Genomic DNA, 19,356 nt, shown 5'->3' with positions numbered 1-19,356 from the left:
GAGAAAATGAGACTCATGTCAGAGCTGCGTCATGTGATCTTAAAGTGACAGCAGACACTAAAGATGTCTCATTAAAGTTAATCAAAGAACAAAGGTAACAGAGAAAATGACACTCTGCTCTTGACTAAAGAACTTTGGTAGCTTTAAGAAGGATTCATCTATATTTGAATGTATAATTTATGCTGTGCAGACAGTTTGATAACTTCCTAAATGTTAGACCATAGGTAAATATAACATTTATTATGGGTTTATGTGAGGATTGTTTAAGTTTGCTTAAAGTTGTTATATTTTTTGAAGCCTAATGCATGTAAAAAAAAAATGTATAGCTTTGAATTACAATGTAATGTTGAAAGGCTATAATTCATGTTTAAAATGAGGGGAATTTCATACATTGTATACAATGAAAAGATGCCATTACAACAAATATAAAATATGCTGTCTTTATGTTGTTTCTATATTAATTTGGAGATTAACTGTGAAATTATTAGATTCTAAAAAATGTTACAAACGTATATAAAAACAGAAAAAAATGTTTGATTAATCCAGTTAATTTTCTTAATCGATTGACAGCACTACTTTATTTACTTTGTAATTGTAATTTTATAATACATTCAGCAAGTCTCTCTCATGTTTAGGAGTCGTATGATGGAGCAGTACTTCTCCCACAGCGGCAACTACTGTCTGAACCTGGACAGTGGCATGGTCATCGACAGCTACCGCATGGGCAACGAGGCTCGCTTTGTCAACCACAGCTGCGAGCCCAACTGTGAAATGCAGAAATGGTGAGTGAAACGAGACCGTTGATGAGTCACTGATGAAGTACGGCAATAAAATCCCATCAGCTCATGATGAGTTCAGAAACAGAAAGGTCATTTTTAACGGTGAGTCAGTGGGGACGTGGACAACCACAAGTACTGAGTAAGCAGTGACTTTATCCTCTAAAAAATGCTGTATAATGAACAAGCCGTGGTCATGTTGAAAAATTAAAAGAGGAAGGTCACATTTTTCTCTTTTACAGAAGGTGTTGAAACTGTTGTTTCATAATAAATTAGTGTAATTAGTGGAAATCTAAAGGATTATATATTAGCAACGGGATCGTGAACTCTAGATCCAGGTCAGTGGCCAACATCTGCTTGGTAGCGTAACACAATTACAGACACGTCGTGGTTTTTTTTCACAGTCCACAGAAAAATGTTATCTCTTTCATCTCTGCTCTGGCTACGTTTTTTTCTCTTTCACGCACACATACACACATTAAAAACTGTGCTTGTAGGCTGAATGGTGGCAGATCATCCATCTTGTCACACAAGAGCGATTATCTGAAGCTTGTGTTTTAGGGTGGGGGACACAGCTGTGCTGCCCAGTGGTTAGCCGTTGGAGTGCACACACACACCCACATCTGTGCCAGAATGGCCTCATTTTACCTTATTGCATATTGTTCAACTCAACCTAGTTTTTCAATATCAAGTCCACAATGCTTGATGTTGCTTGACATGCTGATGGCTTGAATTCATTTCATTTCAAAGATCGACACATTACAATATATTAAAGCAGTAAGACAGAAAGGCTTTTAAAGGAACACGCCAGTATTTTTGAAAACAAAGCTAGATGCTAACAGTCTAATCAGATTCAATGATCTATGCTAAGCTATGCTAAACGAGCTACCGCCAGACCCGGAGATTGGCTGAATGGATTCGAAAACGGTAAAACTCAACTGTTTAACTCTAGGGGAGTTGGAAAAGGATTTTTCAAAAATAGTGGCGTGTTCCTTTAACACTGTTAAAAAGTTTGGATATAAATGAATAGTTTTATTCAGCAAGAACGCAATAAATTGATCAAAAGTAATGATAAGTAAAGATAAAATTAATCAGATAAATGCTGTTAATATTCATTAGAAGTATATTACAATTTCCAAAAATATTAAGCTGCACAACTTTTTTCAACATTGATAACAATAAGAATGGTTTCTTAAGCAGCAAATCAGCATATTAGAATTATTTCTGAAGGATCATGTGACTGAAGACTGGAGTAATGATGCTGAAAATGTAGCTTTACCATCGCCGGACTAAATTACATCTTAAAATTTATTATAATAGTAAACGGTTATTTTCAATTGAAAGAATATTACAATTTTTAATACAGCCTCTGTGAGCATATGATACTTTTTTCAAAAACGTAAAAAAAAAAAGTACTGACCCCAAACTTTTTAATTGTAAAGTGTATATATAAAAATTTTATTATTATTTATTATCTCAGAAGAAAGTCTCATAAAAAGCTGAACATTGCTTGTCCGATCAGACTATTAGAGCTGTAACAATCTGTTTCATAATTGCTTTAGAATCTTGACTGAGGTTGAACGTTGAGTTTAAATCATGAATCTGTTTGTCTTTCTCTTAGGTCGGTAAATGGAGTGTACCGTATTGGTCTGTTTGCTCTGAAAGACATCAACAGTGGAACAGAACTGACATATGATTACAACTTCCACTCCTTCAACATGGAAGAACAGGTATGTTAGAAGAGTTGCAGTCACCCGGATCCCGCATGTCAGGAGCATGCCTGTCTGAAGCATGTACATATACATAAACACGCAGCTGTGTTTTGTAGCGGATGCTTGTATTTCATTCATCCAGATCGCTGGTGTTGATTCAGTCACTCATAGCACCTGATTATTCCAGCCACAGAATCTAGAAGGGTTGGGACTCCAAATAACATTATATATAAAGCATTATATATAATATTTTTTTTTATTTTGGTAACACTTTACTTAAAGCCTTTATATAAATACACTATATTGCCAACAGTTTTGGGACCCCCTGCCTTTACATGCACATGAATTTTAATGACATCCCATTCTTAATCCGTAGGGTTTAATATGGAGTTGGCCCATCCTTTGCAGCTATAACAGCTTCAACTCTTCTGGGAAAGCTTTCCAAAAGCATTAGGAGTGTGTTTATGGGAATTTTTGACCATTCTTCTAGAAGCGCATTTGTGAGGTCAGGCACTGATGTTGGACGAGAAGGCCTGGCTCCGCTCTAATTCATCCCAAAGGTGTTCTATCGGGTTGAGGTCAGGCCAGTCAAGTTCCTCCACACCAAACTCACTCATCCATGTCTTTATGGACCTTGCTTTGTGCACTGGTGCCAGTCATGTTGGAACAGGAAGGGGCCATCCCCAAACTGTTCCCACCAAGTTGGGAGCATAGAATTGTCCAAAATGTCTTGGTATGCTGAAGCATTAAGAGTTCCTTTCACTGGAACTAAGGGGCCAAGCCCAAACCCTGAAAAACAACCCCACGCCATAATCCCCCCTCCACCAAACTTTACACTTGGCACAATGCAGTCAGACAAGTACCGTTCTCCTGGCAACCGCCAAACCCAGACTCATCCATCAGATTGCCAGACTGAGAAGCGTGATTTGTCACTCCAGAGAACAGAGTCCAGTGGCGGATGCAGTGGCTTTACACCACTGCATCCGACGCTTTGCATTCTACTTGGTAATGTAAGGCTTGGATGTAGCTGCTCGTCCATGGAAACCCATTCCATGAAGCTCTCTACGCACTGTTCTTGAGCTAATCTGAAGGCCACATGAAGTTTGGAGGTCTGTAGCTATCGACTCAGCAGAAAGTTGGCGACTTCTGCACACTGTGTGATTTTACGTGGCCTACCACTTCGTGGCTGAGTTGCTGTTGTTCCCAATTGCTTCCACTTTGTTATAATACCACTAACAGTTGACCGTGGAATATTTAGTAGTGAGGAAATTTCACAAATGGACTTATTGCACAGTTGGCAAACTATCACGCTTGAATTCACTGAGCTCCTGAGAGCGACCCATTCTTTCACAAATGTTTGTAGAAGCGTCTGCATGCCTAGGTGCTTGATTTAATACACCTGTGGCCATGGAAGTGATCGGAACACCTGCATTCAATGATTTGGAGGGGTGTCCCAATACTTTTGGCAATATAGTGTATATTCTTTATAATGTAAGTTAAAATGCATTATAATATTTGCAGATTCCTTGTTACATCTGAAATTGGTAATTTGTCATGTGTTTTAATGCATTATACTTTCTAAAGGCATAACAAGTATTATGATATAACTATGGTTACAGTATTCATACAATGCATTACATGGCATAATTAATGTATCAAAATACTTTTATAATGTATTATATATAGACTTTAAGTAAAGTGTTACCTTTATTTTTTGTAAGCTTTTATTATTTTTATTTATTTCACATTGAGGTTGAAAAACATGTTACCTCCGACTGTTTAAATGTATTACTTTTAAGCAGAATCTTATTTTCATTTATCTAAATCTCAAATTTGTGATATGCTTATTTTGATGTGTATTTGCGCTTGCTAGTGAATTGAACCACATTTTTTTCTTGCTTGCCAAATGATGAATGTTTCTTTGCTCTTGTTGCTATGCAGCAAGTCTGCATGTGTGGCTCAGAGGGTTGCCGTGGCATCATTGGCGGTAAGAGCCAGCGAATCAATGGGCTGCCTGCGAAAGGGGGCGGATCAGGGGGCGGAGCCCGAAGGCTTGGGAGACTGAAAGAGAAACGCAAGTCCAAACACTCACTGAAGAAGCGGGTATGAGTTCATTCAATAATGATGCACTACTATTGGCTGCAATAGCTACTAGTACAGTATAGTGCTTAGACAAAACTTTTTGTTTTTCTGTTTGACCTAAGGAGGAAGAGTCCAGTGACAGCAGCAAGTTTTACCAGCACCTTTTAATGAAACCCATGTCAAACAGAGAGAGGTACACACTTTTTAATTTTTATTTGGCTGGTTTTAAGGGGGCCATATTTTGCAAGTCTAATGCATTGATGTTTTTGTACCAAAAACAGTAATTTAGTTATTTTTAGAAATATTTATATAGCTTTTATTGTTATATTTTCTGTTTAGTTTAAGTTTTAGTGACTTTTGTTATGTGCTTTTGTCATTTTTATTCGTTTTTTATTTTAAATATTTCTATGTTAATATTCTGTAATCTTGTGGCCTATGTTGTGGCCCAGGCATCCTCCAACGATTTACTGTTTAATTCAGGAACTTTGTGCTAAAACATCGAGTGTTCCTGCTGCGGAATTGGGAGAAGATGCGGGATAAACAGGAACTTCTGAAGCGAGAGGGAGAGAGAGAGCGGGAGAGGGAGAACAGCAGCCTGTCTATTTACACACGCTGGGGAGGAGTCATCCGCGATGACGGCAACATCAAGTCAGGTGTGTGGGCATGCGCACAAGTGAATAATATGCATATCAAATGACTAATCATGCATTCAAGTTTGTCATTTACTCTTTTGATTATTCAGAATGGTAGCAAATGTTGATTAGCATTGTTTGTTTGTTTCTTTCCAGATGTATTTCTGACTCAGTTCTCAGCGCTTCAGACGTCACGTTCTGTGCGCACACGCAGACTTGCGGCAGCCGAGGAGAACACGGAAGTTACACGCACTGCACGCCTGGCACACATCTTCAAAGAGATCTGTGACATGATCACAAGCTACAAGGGTAAACAGACACTAATTCATTCACACATAAACTCATAAAAACCAGTTTGTGCTATTGATCTTATTGTTGGCAGTCGCTTTAATGAACCAAAGTAGTAATCGTGGCGTAATGGAGTTATACTTTGAGTTCGACATCCATTTCACATCTGTAGTTTCTCAATTTGGTTGACTGGTCTGCAATCAGTTGTGAACGTATTACCAAACGCTGACACTTGTTAGTTATTTGTTCTGATGGAAATCTCATTTTAAATGATTTAGCTATGAAAAAATTCAATTAGTGTGGTATGAGATTCTGCTAAAGGCTTTGCTTTTGATTTCATCTAGAATGTTGAATCTAGTTTCAATTTAATCGTAGTGCATTTTTGCTTTATTGCTTTAGTATCATGAGACACACACTGCTTATGACCTACACTCTCACATAATCCATTGCTTTTTTGTACTTTGAAGATTCATCTGGTCAGACTCTTGCTGCTCCGCTGCTTAACCTGCCTTCTAGGAAGAGGTGAGAACAATATTATGTTCTTAGTACAGATAATTTTTTTACAACATAAATATGTACTTTTTAGTTATTTGGTGCAGGTAAAGGGTCTGCAGAGGCCTAAGCCCCCGATATACTTCAAGCGAAATCGAAGAACGAACTGGTGTGATGTCATTTAGAACAAAATCAGGCCAAAACGAACTTCGAAACGGCTTGCCAAAGGGAACTTTTTGGAAAAGTTTGCTTCGGCTGGTAAACACGTTCGTACTACCATTGGTCCGTGGCGATGATGTAATAGGTGTGCTCTGAGGCTCCGCCTTCTTTGATGTGGAAATCTTCTCTGGTTCATTTCTTCTGTTCAGTTTGTTGAGGTCAGATGTCACAAGTAAAAGCATGAACACTGGAAAGCCGCTTTATAGTAGAAATTGAAGTTGTAATTCTACATGAAAGAGGCACTTGCACTGTTTTTCATGTTTAAAATGGTAAAGCTGCTTGCTTTAAAGCAATATTGTATAAAGTGGTTAGAGACGTCTGGCCGATATTTCCAGGCACTATCCTCGGGCCGGGCCCATGATCAAGCATTTGTGTTTTTTTAATCATTACTTTATTAGCCTAATTGGGTGGGCAGAAAGCTATGCCATAATCAGAAATAATATATATTTTTAGCAAAGTAAGAACTAATACTACAACTAAGAAACAAATGTGTACAAAGTTGCACAAGCCAGGATTATATTTACATATTCATCTAAACACCACTCACAGCAGTGTGTGTGGCGTTGGGATGTTCGCTAACAGTCCGCAGCTTGTGCGCATTTCAAACGAAAAAGAACTTCGCCATGAGTATATCAGGGCCTTTAGGCTATGTTCACACGGTCAGTCCAAATCAGATTATTTGTGCCTCTGATCTAAATTATTGACACTGTGTATCGCAACTGTTCAGATTCGATTTGTGTGTCCCTTGGCGCTCTTTCTTTTCCCGGAATATCTGCATTGGTTTCTATAGCAATGACGTTACGTTGGTAGTAGGGATCTTACAGATTAATCGATGATCGATTAATTGCGATAATACATTTAATCGATGAAACTTATCGATCATCGATTAAGTAGGGTCATGCACGTGAACACCGCGAAACATGCAGCAGACACAAGGAAAAGAAGTGAGTGCACTGTAGTTATGTTTGGGACCATTTTACAACTAGAGTTACACCTTCATCATGACGCGCATTCACAGCCTTTTGTTTTGTGCAAATGTAAGTTGTAATATTGTGTTTATTTTGTGTAGGGGGATATATATATATATATATATATATATATATATATATATATATATATATATATATATATATATATATATATATATATATGATTTATCTCATATAGGATGCATTTGGTTAAGAATTAGAGCGGTAGTAAAGTGTCAAGTGATCAAATTCAGCGCATTCAGCTCCAACAGCAATGCACAACTAATGACTATGATTGGGACTGTGGATTGGATATTACATAACACTAATGAGAACACTATTTTAATAAATCGTTGTAAATTCATTGGGTTTAGTTGCCGTGTTCAGCGCATTGTTCCAGGAAGAGTACATCCACACATTCTGAATAACAGATCTGAGGCGGCGTTGGTGACACATTGTATTAGTCGTTATAGCCTGTTTGATTATTAAATAAGTAATTTAATTAAGTGATCAATCACATCAACTCATTTTACAACCCCACTAGCCCTTTATTTAGACTAAAAACCCTTCTCACTCATTTGGTCAGCATTTGCAAACCCTCTCGTGCTGTAGGCTATAAGCCACTGCTGTAGACGCATATTGCAGTATTAAGGCTAACAATTAATTGATTGTTAATTTAAACGATGATCGATCATGGGAATTTGTGTCATTTGACATCCCTAGTTGGTAGGCATACTCCAAAAACAACAACAGCAACGTGGGGGGGGTTTGCAATACAGATGTTGTCTAATTTACAGCATGACAATATGTAGCCACCGCGCTGGAGTACTGTGTCTTATGAGGCAGCGGCAGAAATGTAGGAGGCTGGTATCAGCGGCTTTATTCAATGTTGTCATCTCCAACGTTCTCAAAACATGTCTATATTGTAATTTTCTGCTCAACCAGCACTTTGCAACAACACAACCTTGTTTCTGCAGCGATTTTCAGCATGTTTCCTATAACAACGTCTGACATGTTTGCGTTTTAGGTAAACATGTGAAATCCAATTAGAGAATAATAAACCAGAAATTTTTATAGGATTTCAAACCACATATGAATGTAGGTTTTTTTGTTGTTGCCGTTCACACTTGCTAAGTATGATGGGATTCCAATCGGATATGCACAAAAACCAGATTTGGACTGACAGTCTTTGAACACAGCCTTAGTTGTCAGACCTGCAGGTATGGTTCTTATGACAGTCTGATGCATTAATAACTGCAGTGAGAACAGTTTTAAGATGTGTGTTACGGTCATTATAACACCATCATCTTTCATGGCAATACTTTTTATACTGTGTTCATGTGTGTCTACAGAAACTTACAGTACTATGAGAAGGTCACCGATCCACTAGATCTCAGTACCATAGAGAAGCAGATCCTCACTGGACACTACAAAACCGTGGAGGCATTTGATGCGGACATGCTTAAAGTGTTTCGCAATGCTGAGGTAAGTCACACTTCTCAGGCTCTTCTCTTACTCACAAATATGATTATAGTAATCTATAATGTAAATCATTTTGATATAATTATAATGAATGATAATGAAAATAATATAATTAATAAAATCATTTAAATTTTTATAAGTACTCAAGTATAATGAATAAATTAGTTATTTGGACAAATGAGTTGTAAGGTGCACTCATAAAAAAACAAACATTTTAAATAAAATAAAGAAATAAAAAAATAAAATAAAGTAATAATATAAGATGATGATGAATGTATGTATGTTATTTTGCACAGTTGACTGGACACGTAGAAAACACTTTCTTTTCTTGCTTATTCTTCAGTTTCCTTAAAGGTGCACTATGTAACATTTTTGCAGTAAAATATCCAAAAACCACTAGGCCAGTGTTATATATTTTGTTCAGTCGAGTACTTACAATATCCCAAATGTTTCCACCTATTTGTAAATCGTGAGAAAATTGATATTTTAACCAACGAACCGGGATGTGTGAGGGAGTCGCCTGTCAATTGCGTCTTATCTGCCTTACCCTTGGTTTCCGGTTTCATTTTGTAGAAACGTTTTACTCTTAATGCAGTGTGCAACAAGTGTCTTAGCAGCCGCCGAGCGAACGCACAGAGTAACGTCATTACTTCATTTTCAACACACTCAGATGTATCTAATATTATAAACAGAGCTGCGTTACCTCATACTCATGACCGGAAAAGTGTAAATGGCGCCAGCGACACTCGGTCCTGCTCTGCTTCATACTACAGTAACATTAATAATCGCATCCATGAACATGATTTCTGCCCGAGTCCTATCCCGATTCTTTTCCACCGGCTGTGAGGTGAAGACCACATGTCCCAAGATTCTGCGCTCAAACTTGCCGTCATCAAGCTACGCCTTTGTTTTGAATAGGCTACCTCTAGCGGACGGAAAAGTCACATAGTGCAGCTTTAATCTCTTTATTATTCTCAATCTCAACAGAAATATTATGGCCGGAAGTCTGCTGTAGGTCGTGACGTGTGCCGGCTGCGGAAGGCGTACTATGGTGCGCGTCATGAGGCTGCTGTCCAGATTGATGAGATTGTGGGCGAGACGGCTAGTGAGGCCGACAGCTCTGATTCGCTGGAGAGAGACCACGCCCACCATCACCATGATGGAGGGGGTAGCCATGACAAAGACGATGACGTGATCCGCTGCATCTGTGGCATGTACAAGGACGAAGGGCTCATGATCCAGTGTGAGAAATGCATGGTATGTGCTCATACTTAATATTAGGGATTACAACCAACCCCTAAACATTAATATTAAAATTGAGTTTGCAACTCATCCCACACCATTTAGAACTCCTTAGCAACACCATGGCAACCACCTACAACAACGTAGCACCGTACAACATTTCCAGTCAATTTTGCACAGGCAAACGCCACTCATATTTTTCTCAGAAAATGTAAAAATCTCTTTTTTGTTAAAATTTGCCTACATGCATGTTGTGTAGAAAGGTAGACCAGTTGTTTTCTAATATCAGTGTTTTCGTAATTTTGTTATGTGCTTTTGTTATTTTCATTTAGCTGTATTTTTGTATCAGTTTTAGTACTTCAACCTAAACTTATTTATTTAATCTAGTTGCAAAGACAACATTTCTCTTTTACAATACCTGTCAACATTTTGAAAAACATGTTTTTGAAAGAAGTGCTCACCAAGGTTGCATTTATTTTATCAAAAATGCAGTAAAAACATTAATATTGTGAAATATTATTACAATTTAAAATAATTTTCTATTTTATTAATTTAAAAATGTGATTTATTCCTGTGATTGATAGGTGCTCAAGAAACATTTATTATTATTATCAATGTTGAAAACAGTTTTTGCTGCTTAACATTTGTGTGGAATCAATGATACCATTCAAACAGAAATTAATACTTTTATTCATTAAGGATGCATTCAATTGGTCAAAAGTGACAGTGAAGACATTTATAATGTTCCAAAAGATTTCTTTCAAAAACATAAAAGTACAGTACCTGTCAAAAGTTTGGAAACTAAATTTTTTTAATCAATTTTTTATTTTATTTAAACTTTGAATTACCAAAAATAGTACAGTAACAACTATAGGCTATTTAATTGTTCATTATTCATATTATTCATGTCATGTGTTGTGTATTGATTTTAAAGTGTCTGTAATTGGGAGAAGTGTAAATTATATATACGTTCTGTGTTTCTGTCTGTCAGGTGTGGCAGCACTGTGATTGCATGCGTTTGGAGGCAGATGTGGAGCATTATCTCTGTGAGCAGTGTGACCCTCGTCCGGTGGACAGGGTATGTGACCTTTCAGTCCGTGTAACCTAACAATTCATTTTTCCTCTCTGACTGTGTTAAGCATGGCCATATGCTCTCTTATCACAACATTTTAAAGGTCACTTCAAGATTAAGATCTCTTCTGCCATTCAGGAAGTTTTGAAAGGGTTTTTATTTGTCTTGTATGTATTTCCTGTCATTGCTGCAACAGGAGGTCCCAATGGTGCCCCAACCCAGCTACGCCCAATCAGGATCCATCTATTATATATGCCTGCTGCGTGATGACTTGCTATTGCATCAGGGTACGTGCATGTGTGTGTTTATTTGACATGAAATCTACTCTAAAAATTGATCATTTTTTCCATGCGATTTTCAACATTGATTCTGAAGGATCATAGCCTAGAAATCTAGATGCACCCTAGCGGCAGAAAATGTATTTTGCCGCGAGTGTAGTCTAGCAACTCTCGGTAGACCTGAGAGCTGGAAAAACCAAACTCTGGTCAGGCCAATCACAGCGTGTTTAGAGTCGGTGGGCGGGCTTAACATAATGACGGCACGTCACGGCAGAGTTGCGGAGGTTCTGCGTGCTACTCGTAAACAAAGAAGCTGACGAACAGCGGTCTTTTGAATCGGCTTTGGCCGCGACTCTGGAAGACTTTGAGAAATGGTGAGTTTCCAGACCCAACATCTTGATGTGGGTCTGGCTTGTCAGGCTCGAAGGATCATGTTGCACTGGAGTAATTGCATCAGCTTTGCATCACTGGTATAAATTACATTTTAAAATATATTCAAATTAGAAAACGGCTCTTTTAAATTGTAATAATATTTCACAATATTTATGTTTTTACTGTTTTTTTGATCAAATAAATGCAGCCTTGGTGAGCATTAGGGATGTGTGACAACATTGATAAAACTGGTATCACCGGCAGGGTCTTTTCAAAATTGCTAATTTTAAACCAAAAGTAAAATGCAGACGGCTGCTCTGGCATTCATATTGGAGCGGTGCTGAGCAAAGCGAGTATTTTTAATGAGTTCCTATGAAAGTTAAGCTTCCATAGGCATGAACTGAATGCCCATGCTCATTTTACTTTCGGTTTAGAGTTAGCGCCAATTCGGGGGCGGGTTGCTTGAATTGTGGGTTCATTAGCCTATTATTCTTAATGGAGAAACACAACAACAAACTCACTTAAATAGGCGCTTTTACATTTTGCTTTGAAACCAAATCTTCCGCGATCATCTGGTCTGTCAGCTCCTCACTCTCGCGATGAATGAAATCTGACTCCTGCTGTTGGTCTGTGCTGCGACTCTCGTTCGGCTCATGCTGTATTAAGCAGACACGTTCAGTTTTTATTTGTAGTGTCTGTTTTCTAACTGAACTAAATTATTTTATTACTATAAAAATCTAAACGACGGTGGGGGGGCGGTGCCGCGGTGGGCAAGTGATGTAATTCCACCTGAACACCGGCTATCGCAGCAAGCCTAGTGAGCATAAGAGACATTATTTCAAAAACATTTACATTTTACAGACTCCAACGATAGTGTATATCATACTATTTTGATTCAAATGTGTTGAAATGATTTTCTGTCTGGATTTCATATTTGTAAGTGTAAAATATATGTATTTATGTTTGCGTGTGGCTCTCGCAGGTGACTGTGTGTACCTCATGCGGGACAGCAGACGCACACAAGAAGGCCAGCCGGTGCGTCAATCATACCGCCTCCTGTCTCATATCAACAGAGACAAACTGGACATCTTCCGTATCGAGAAGCTCTGGAAAAATGAAAAGTGAGATTTCCCACACTCCCACTATTGAAAACGTTCTGATTCAGTTCTTTATTTGGACTCTTGATTCAGAACTAAGCATTGACATCCCATCCCATTGAAAGCCCTGGAACAACAGATGAGACAGGAGGATAAGAGCGTTGTTCAGGTTAGGGTAAGGCTTGAACAGCGTTCTTATCATCCTGTCATTTGCTTCTGGTTGTAAAGGTAGGATTGTTTAAATCATGTCGTCCTTGACAAAAAAAAATCTCATCATCCGTGCTTGTTTCGTGACAAAGACATTCATTAACAGAAGCATAGACCTTAAATGTGATTTGGACTCTCTTTCTCTTTCTGTAGAGGTGAAAGGTTTGCCTTTGGTCATCACTATTTCCGTCCCCATGAAACACACCACTCTCCTTCCCGTCGCTTCTATCATAACGAGTTGTTCCGAGTGCCTCTCTATGAGATCATACCACTGGAGGCAGTGGTGGGGATGTGCTGTGTGTTGGACCTGTATACGTACTGCAAGGGTGAGACGTTCACACATACAACCGTTTTACATAAATCAACTGTAAGGTCCATGAAATGTACTGAACCAGATGCCTCATGCTGAAATCCCCATACTCTTTGCATGCTAATGACTGTTTCTCTTGCTAATGGATTCAGGTCGTCCGAAAGGGGTAAAGGAACAGGACGTTTACATCTGCGACTACCGGCTGGATAAGTCGGCACACCTGTTCTACAAGATCCACCGCAACCGGTACCCGGTGTGCACCAAGCCCTACGCTTTCAACCACTTCCCCAAAAGATTGACGCCGAAGAGGGACTTCTCTGTGAGTAGTGGTGGGGGAAGAAATGCCATTTAAGTGCCCCATTATGCTTTTTCGACTCATACCGTACATCCAGTGTGTAAATAGCGATTTGTGAATGTAAAAGGTCTGCAAAGTTATAAAGATCAAAGTGCTCGGCAAGTAAAGTTATTGTCTTCTAAAAGAAAGAATTAATTCTGAACTGTCAAAACGAGTTGTCAGCAAATCCAGTCTCACTTCTGTAACACATCTAGCTAGGTATGTAATACATTGCATATTGCCAGCCTGCGTCTTCATTGCTACTTAGTTCGTTTGACCTGCCCTCAAACACTGTAGTATTAGCTGAGAAGCAACATGTCGTGTTGTCAACAAGTCGAGAAGACGCTGTTTTCTGCGCTGTGAGTCCACTTTACATTCACTTCCAAATGATGAGGACTATCACTGGAATTGATACTGTAAAACCGACCATCGTTACTGTTAGTCGCCACTGTGTATCAAGCACAGAGGAAACTTCCGGAGCTGAAATTCAGATAGTAATGGCCGTTTTGTTTCCGACACATGTTGTAAGCAGTAGACCACTCACAAAAACTGGGCTGGCTGACCAATCAGAGCAGAGGAAGCTCTCAGAAAAGAGGGCTTTAGCGAGACCGGGGCACTTTAATATTTTTTGCATGACTACATTTAATAATATTATTTTGTGTAATATTAGACATTTTATTAATAACATTAATACATTCGATTGCAAAATATCTTATCTTTTTTTTTTTGTTGGCCTGGGCATAGCTTTGCTTTAAAGACTAATCTATTTGTATTATGTACAATGATTCATATGATTTTTATTTGTATTTATTTTAGATGGAAAGGAATATTATTCATATTATTTTCTTTTAATATAGCATATTTAATATATAATATAACTATATTATATCACAATAGCAATAGCACAACATAAATATTTTTTATATATATAAAAAATATTTATGTTGTGCTATTGTGATATAATATTACAATAGCATAGCACAAATTTCACCCCACAAAAAAAAAAAAAAAAAAAAAAAATATATATATATATATATATATATATATATATATATATATATATATATATATATATATATATATATATATATATATATATATATATATATATATATATATATATATATATATATATATATATATATATATATATATTAGGGCTGTCAAAAGATTAATCGCGATTAATCACATCCAAAATAAAAGTTTGTGTTTACATAATATATTTGTGTGTACTCTGTATAATTATTATGTATATATAAATACAAACACATTCATGTATATATTTTAGAAATATTTGCATGTATATACTGTATATACCGGTACATTTATATAAATTATATTATATATAAATATAAATATAATACATTTTTCTTAAATATATACATGCTTGTGTGTGTTTTTATATATAAATAATAATTATACACAGTACACACACATATATTATGTAAACACAAACTTTTATTTTGGATGAGATTAATCGCGATTAATCTTTTGACAGCCCTAATATATATATATATATATAGATTTACCCATAAATTTACCCATAAAGATTTACCCATAAATGTTGTTATGGCCACTAACTTATTTTATTCATATTTTTGCAGTTTTAGATGGGATTGTATAATTAATATGAATACTTATTTGTAATATTAATGACATTTATTACTTTGTGCTTTAATATTAATATAACTAATTCTATTGCAAAATATGTTTTCTTACTTTTTTCTTTTTTTTGCTGTTGAAATTTGGTCTAGACATTTCTTTCACTTATTCACCTATGAATTACTTTGTTTTGTTTTATAGGTTTTACAGGTTTTTTGTTTTTACTGTTTATAGTTCTAGATGGAATAACAGTTCTACAGTTTAACAGTAGATGGAAAGTAACATTATAAATGTTAATGATATTGTTATTATGTTTTAGGGTGGTGAATTTTGAATTTCTTTGAGATTCATCCATAAATGCTATTTTGCCCCCCCCCCCCCCCCCCCCCAAATATTTTATTTATATTTTAAAGTTTTACAAGGGAAATTATATTATTAATAAATTAATACATTTTACATTATATATTTATATATATATAGAACTGTATATATGTAAAATTATATATATATATAATGTAAAGTAACATCTATAATAACATCTAAAAAAATATATATATATATATATATTTTTTTTTTGGTTGCAATTTGACCTGAACATTTCTTTCTGAGATTAACCCGTATATGTTATTATAGTATAGTATTATAGTAAATGTAATATTTTATTCATATTTTTACTGTTTTAGATCAGAAGTGGCATTATGGACTGTCTGTTAATTTGAATTGTATTGTATCTGTATTTCCCCCACTTAACTCATGACTGTTTGAATCTAAGTTGAAGTCTAGTTTAAGAATTTATCTCTCTTTCTACAGCCTCACTATGTGCCGGATAACTACAAGAGGAACGGCGGCCGTTCTGCCTGGAAGAGTGAGCGGCCCAAAGGTGCATCAAACTGCGATGAAGACCCCTCCCCCAGCGCATCATGTGACCGGCTGCCCGCTGGCTTTTCGAGAGATGGGGACGAGGGTGGAGTGAGAGGAGCGGAGGGAGACATGGAGACCTCTCAGGAAGACTCCAGCACCCCTGTTCCCCAGCAATCCACATCACAGGAAAGGAGGACAGGTGGGGAGGAGGAAGACGTGGAGGAAGAAGAGGAGGGTGAGGATAGGGGTGAGAGGAGAGACATGGATGAGGGCTCCCGGGAAACGGGAGGAGGAGGAGGGCGGGAGGTGTTAGATGCCCCATGCTCATCCTCGCTCTCCTCTTCACCTCTTCATCCATCAATCCTGGGAAGGAGGGAAGCGCAGAGAGAGCGATTGAACAAGATTCTGCTCGATCTGCTGCATCGGGCGCCCAGCAAGAATGGTAAGACTGAGAATATTTATTTGAACTAAAAGCCTTTAGTTATATCACATCAATATTTTTATATTAATATCTAAATATTAATATCTCAATATCTATTTTCATTTTTGCCTTCACAAATCTGTTCATTCATTTTGATTATGTTATAAAATCATTTTAAAGCCTTTTTATTGTTGATATCATTTTTGTCATTTAGTATCATACATTTATTTTGAAAGGAGAGAGAGATTTCTTTGAAAAGGACTTATTTCAATTTTTTTTCCCTTTGCTATGTTATTATGGGCAATAATTAATTTTTATTTAGTAATTATTAATATGAATAATAATATTACTTTGTTTCAAATTTTAATATAGCTTTAATATATTACATTATACTACAAAATATATATTGTCTTATTTTTAATTTAAATTTATTTTAGGTTGAAATTTGACCTGGATATCTGTTTTAGCCATAAATGTTATGGTCAATGATGTATTATTTTGTTCAAATTTTAAATTTTTTTGATGGAAAATATTGTTTAATATATACAATATTTCCCATCAAAACATGTAAAAATATGAATAAAATAATACATTATTGACCATCTCATAAAATATTACTGTTTTAATATGTAATATAACTATATTTTGTTTTGATGAATTGAAAAAACTATTGACAAGAACTGACTCAAATATACATATACATAAATATACATAATAAAACCATTTAAACTTGTTAAACATCAGAAGAAATCTAATGCAAGTTTGACACATTTCTTTGTGTCCTTTACAGCGATAGATGTGACGTATCTTCTCGAGGAAGGCTCGGGTCGCCGCCTCCGCAGACGGACGCTTGGACTAAGCGAATTTATTTGCAGGAAGTAATGCTGACAGCACTCTCTGCTGAGCACGCTTGCAGAGCAGCAAGAGAATAATGGATATCGAGGAGCAGAGGTGGACTACACCTGAAAAAAAGAGGGGAAATGGAGGTGGGAGGCGACACGTTCATATTTATATCTCGCAGGAACTACAAGAGAGACCAGCCCGAGCTTTGTGCACTAAGGACACGCAATTTGCTGCGAGTCGTCAACCTTGATGCGTTTCAAAAGTACAAGTGTCACACATAGGAAAGTTGAAACTGAAGAAAAGCGCCTTTAAATTCAAACCGAATTGTCATGGATGAACTACGACTTCACCGGTCAAACGTCTCCCATGACTAAGTTGTTAAGCAAGCACGTGGTACTAAATTTGGCCTTCGTTTCAGCTGCGAGTAGAAAAATGGGAGACCGCTGCCACCTTGTGGTCTACAGTGGCAATGACTTGAGTCCGACCAAGCAAGAGCAGAACGAGGCAAAAAATAAAACGGAAATAGGAGCGACATAGGAGGTGCAGTGTAGCGCACACACACTGCCCGTAGACTGAGAAGAGAGAGAGAAAGGAGAGAGCTGAGAAAAGAACGTTGGCTAACTGCACTTTTAACAACACGGACATCATTCGCTCCCGGAGATGTACGGATAAGACACACTAACATTCACACAGTATTGATGAATGCTGTATGATAAAGCAAAACAAATAAGTATATTACCTTCTTTTTTTTGTTTTTCATTTGTTATACTGTAATTACATTAGGAATGGAGCACGACGGGGGTATCCATGTTTGTGAGTTCGGGACTTCGGGACTGGGCTGGAATGTTTCGCTTCTGTTATCGTGGGCATTGTGATTGGTTAGAGTGGGTGCCAGCCCCGCCCCCTTTTTAAAAAGTATTTAATTCACCAGCTCAAAAAAAAACAAACAAAACAAAATCTAGCAGTGGAGGCACGCTGGCTTTATATATATAACGCCTTAGAATGCCATGATCTTGAGCGTTTTTTTTGTTTATGGTAGTGTGTGAGATTCTTTACGGTGTTTGTGAGCGTGTGCGTGTGTGTGTGTGTGAGAGAGAGCCCATTCTGATATATAAATACGAAAGAGGAAACAACTAAGGGCTTGACAGCAGTTAATAAACAGTTAAATTCATGAATTCACAAGAACTTATTGTATCATGTGATGTCATATTTTTTGTGGTTTGTAGGGCGGGTGGGACGGGGTCGGGTCGAGGTTTTAGTATTGTCATTTTCTTTGAATTTTCTTTGAATTTTTTAATGGCCTTTCAGGTTGCCATGGAGAATGTTTATAAACAAAATCATGAGATTGTTTTGCCCTTAATGCATCAGCTATGACAGATAAGTATTTCAAACCCCTTAGATGAACCGACACGATGATAAAAAAAACAATGAAAACTGACAAACGAAAGGAAAGAAAGTTGTATAGTGCCAAGCTATGTATATATACAGATGGGAAAATGTGAGAAATGTCTCCAAAAGCAATATCTTGATAATGAATTTTGTGTATTGTATTGTACAGGATTCAGCCCTATATGTATTATTATTATTGTTATTATTATTACCATTCTTATACGATTTGTATTGACAAAACGGTCACATGTAACTTTACGAGAAGTGGACGATAAAGTGGCAGACATTACAATGAATAATCTCTAGAAATTTCCGTAAACCGCCTGAAACCTTGTTACCCAAAAACATGAATTTAGCGAGAGGGGGGATCGTCTGATGGACTTTGTCGAAGGGGACACTGCAGTGACCCCAGACCTGGCACCCGTCACTGTAATAATTAATATGAACATTATTATAATTATTAATATTATTATTATTATTACTTTTTGAGGAGAAAAAGATATATTGTTCCTCGTTTTTTGCTGCAAAGTGTTGAACACTAAAAAAACAAACCAACATAAAAATGTAAAATGATATTTTGGCAGAAAAAGAAGCTGTCAACCCGATATCATGTTCTTAATCTCCTTTTTGATTTTTGTTTTTGTTTTGTTTTGTTTTTTTAATTTTTTGTTCTTCAA

General features: G+C 36.9%; 1 protein-coding gene across 1 annotated transcript in view; it reads left to right on the top strand.

Annotated features, from left to right (window-relative positions):
• Positions 1 to 18,707, top strand: part of ash1l (ash1 (absent, small, or homeotic)-like) — a 35,203-nt gene extending 16,496 nt beyond the window's left edge. Inside the window, exons 12-27 of the mRNA XM_079830075.1 lie at positions 636 to 782; positions 2,398 to 2,506; positions 4,430 to 4,591; positions 4,693 to 4,763; positions 5,051 to 5,223; positions 5,359 to 5,511; positions 5,958 to 6,012; positions 8,522 to 8,654; positions 9,639 to 9,908; positions 10,885 to 10,971; positions 11,162 to 11,252; positions 12,598 to 12,736; positions 13,073 to 13,245; positions 13,382 to 13,548; positions 15,976 to 16,468; positions 17,238 to 18,707. Of these exons, the coding sequence (XP_079686201.1) occupies positions 636 to 782; positions 2,398 to 2,506; positions 4,430 to 4,591; positions 4,693 to 4,763; positions 5,051 to 5,223; positions 5,359 to 5,511; positions 5,958 to 6,012; positions 8,522 to 8,654; positions 9,639 to 9,908; positions 10,885 to 10,971; positions 11,162 to 11,252; positions 12,598 to 12,736; positions 13,073 to 13,245; positions 13,382 to 13,548; positions 15,976 to 16,468; positions 17,238 to 17,329 (2,515 nt within the window). The 3' untranslated portion in view covers positions 17,330 to 18,707. The remainder of the gene's footprint in view (positions 1 to 635; positions 783 to 2,397; positions 2,507 to 4,429; positions 4,592 to 4,692; positions 4,764 to 5,050; positions 5,224 to 5,358; positions 5,512 to 5,957; positions 6,013 to 8,521; positions 8,655 to 9,638; positions 9,909 to 10,884; positions 10,972 to 11,161; positions 11,253 to 12,597; positions 12,737 to 13,072; positions 13,246 to 13,381; positions 13,549 to 15,975; positions 16,469 to 17,237) is intronic.
• The last annotated feature ends 649 nt before the right edge of the window (positions 18,708 to 19,356 follow it).

Source organism: Gobio gobio (genome assembly GCF_949357685.1).
Source record: "Gobio gobio genome assembly, chromosome: 11".
In the NCBI taxonomy this organism is placed as follows: domain Eukaryota; kingdom Metazoa; phylum Chordata; class Actinopteri; order Cypriniformes; family Gobionidae; genus Gobio; species Gobio gobio.
Note: the sequence above shows the minus strand (reverse complement) of the source record. Positions and strands in the feature narration are given on the sequence as shown.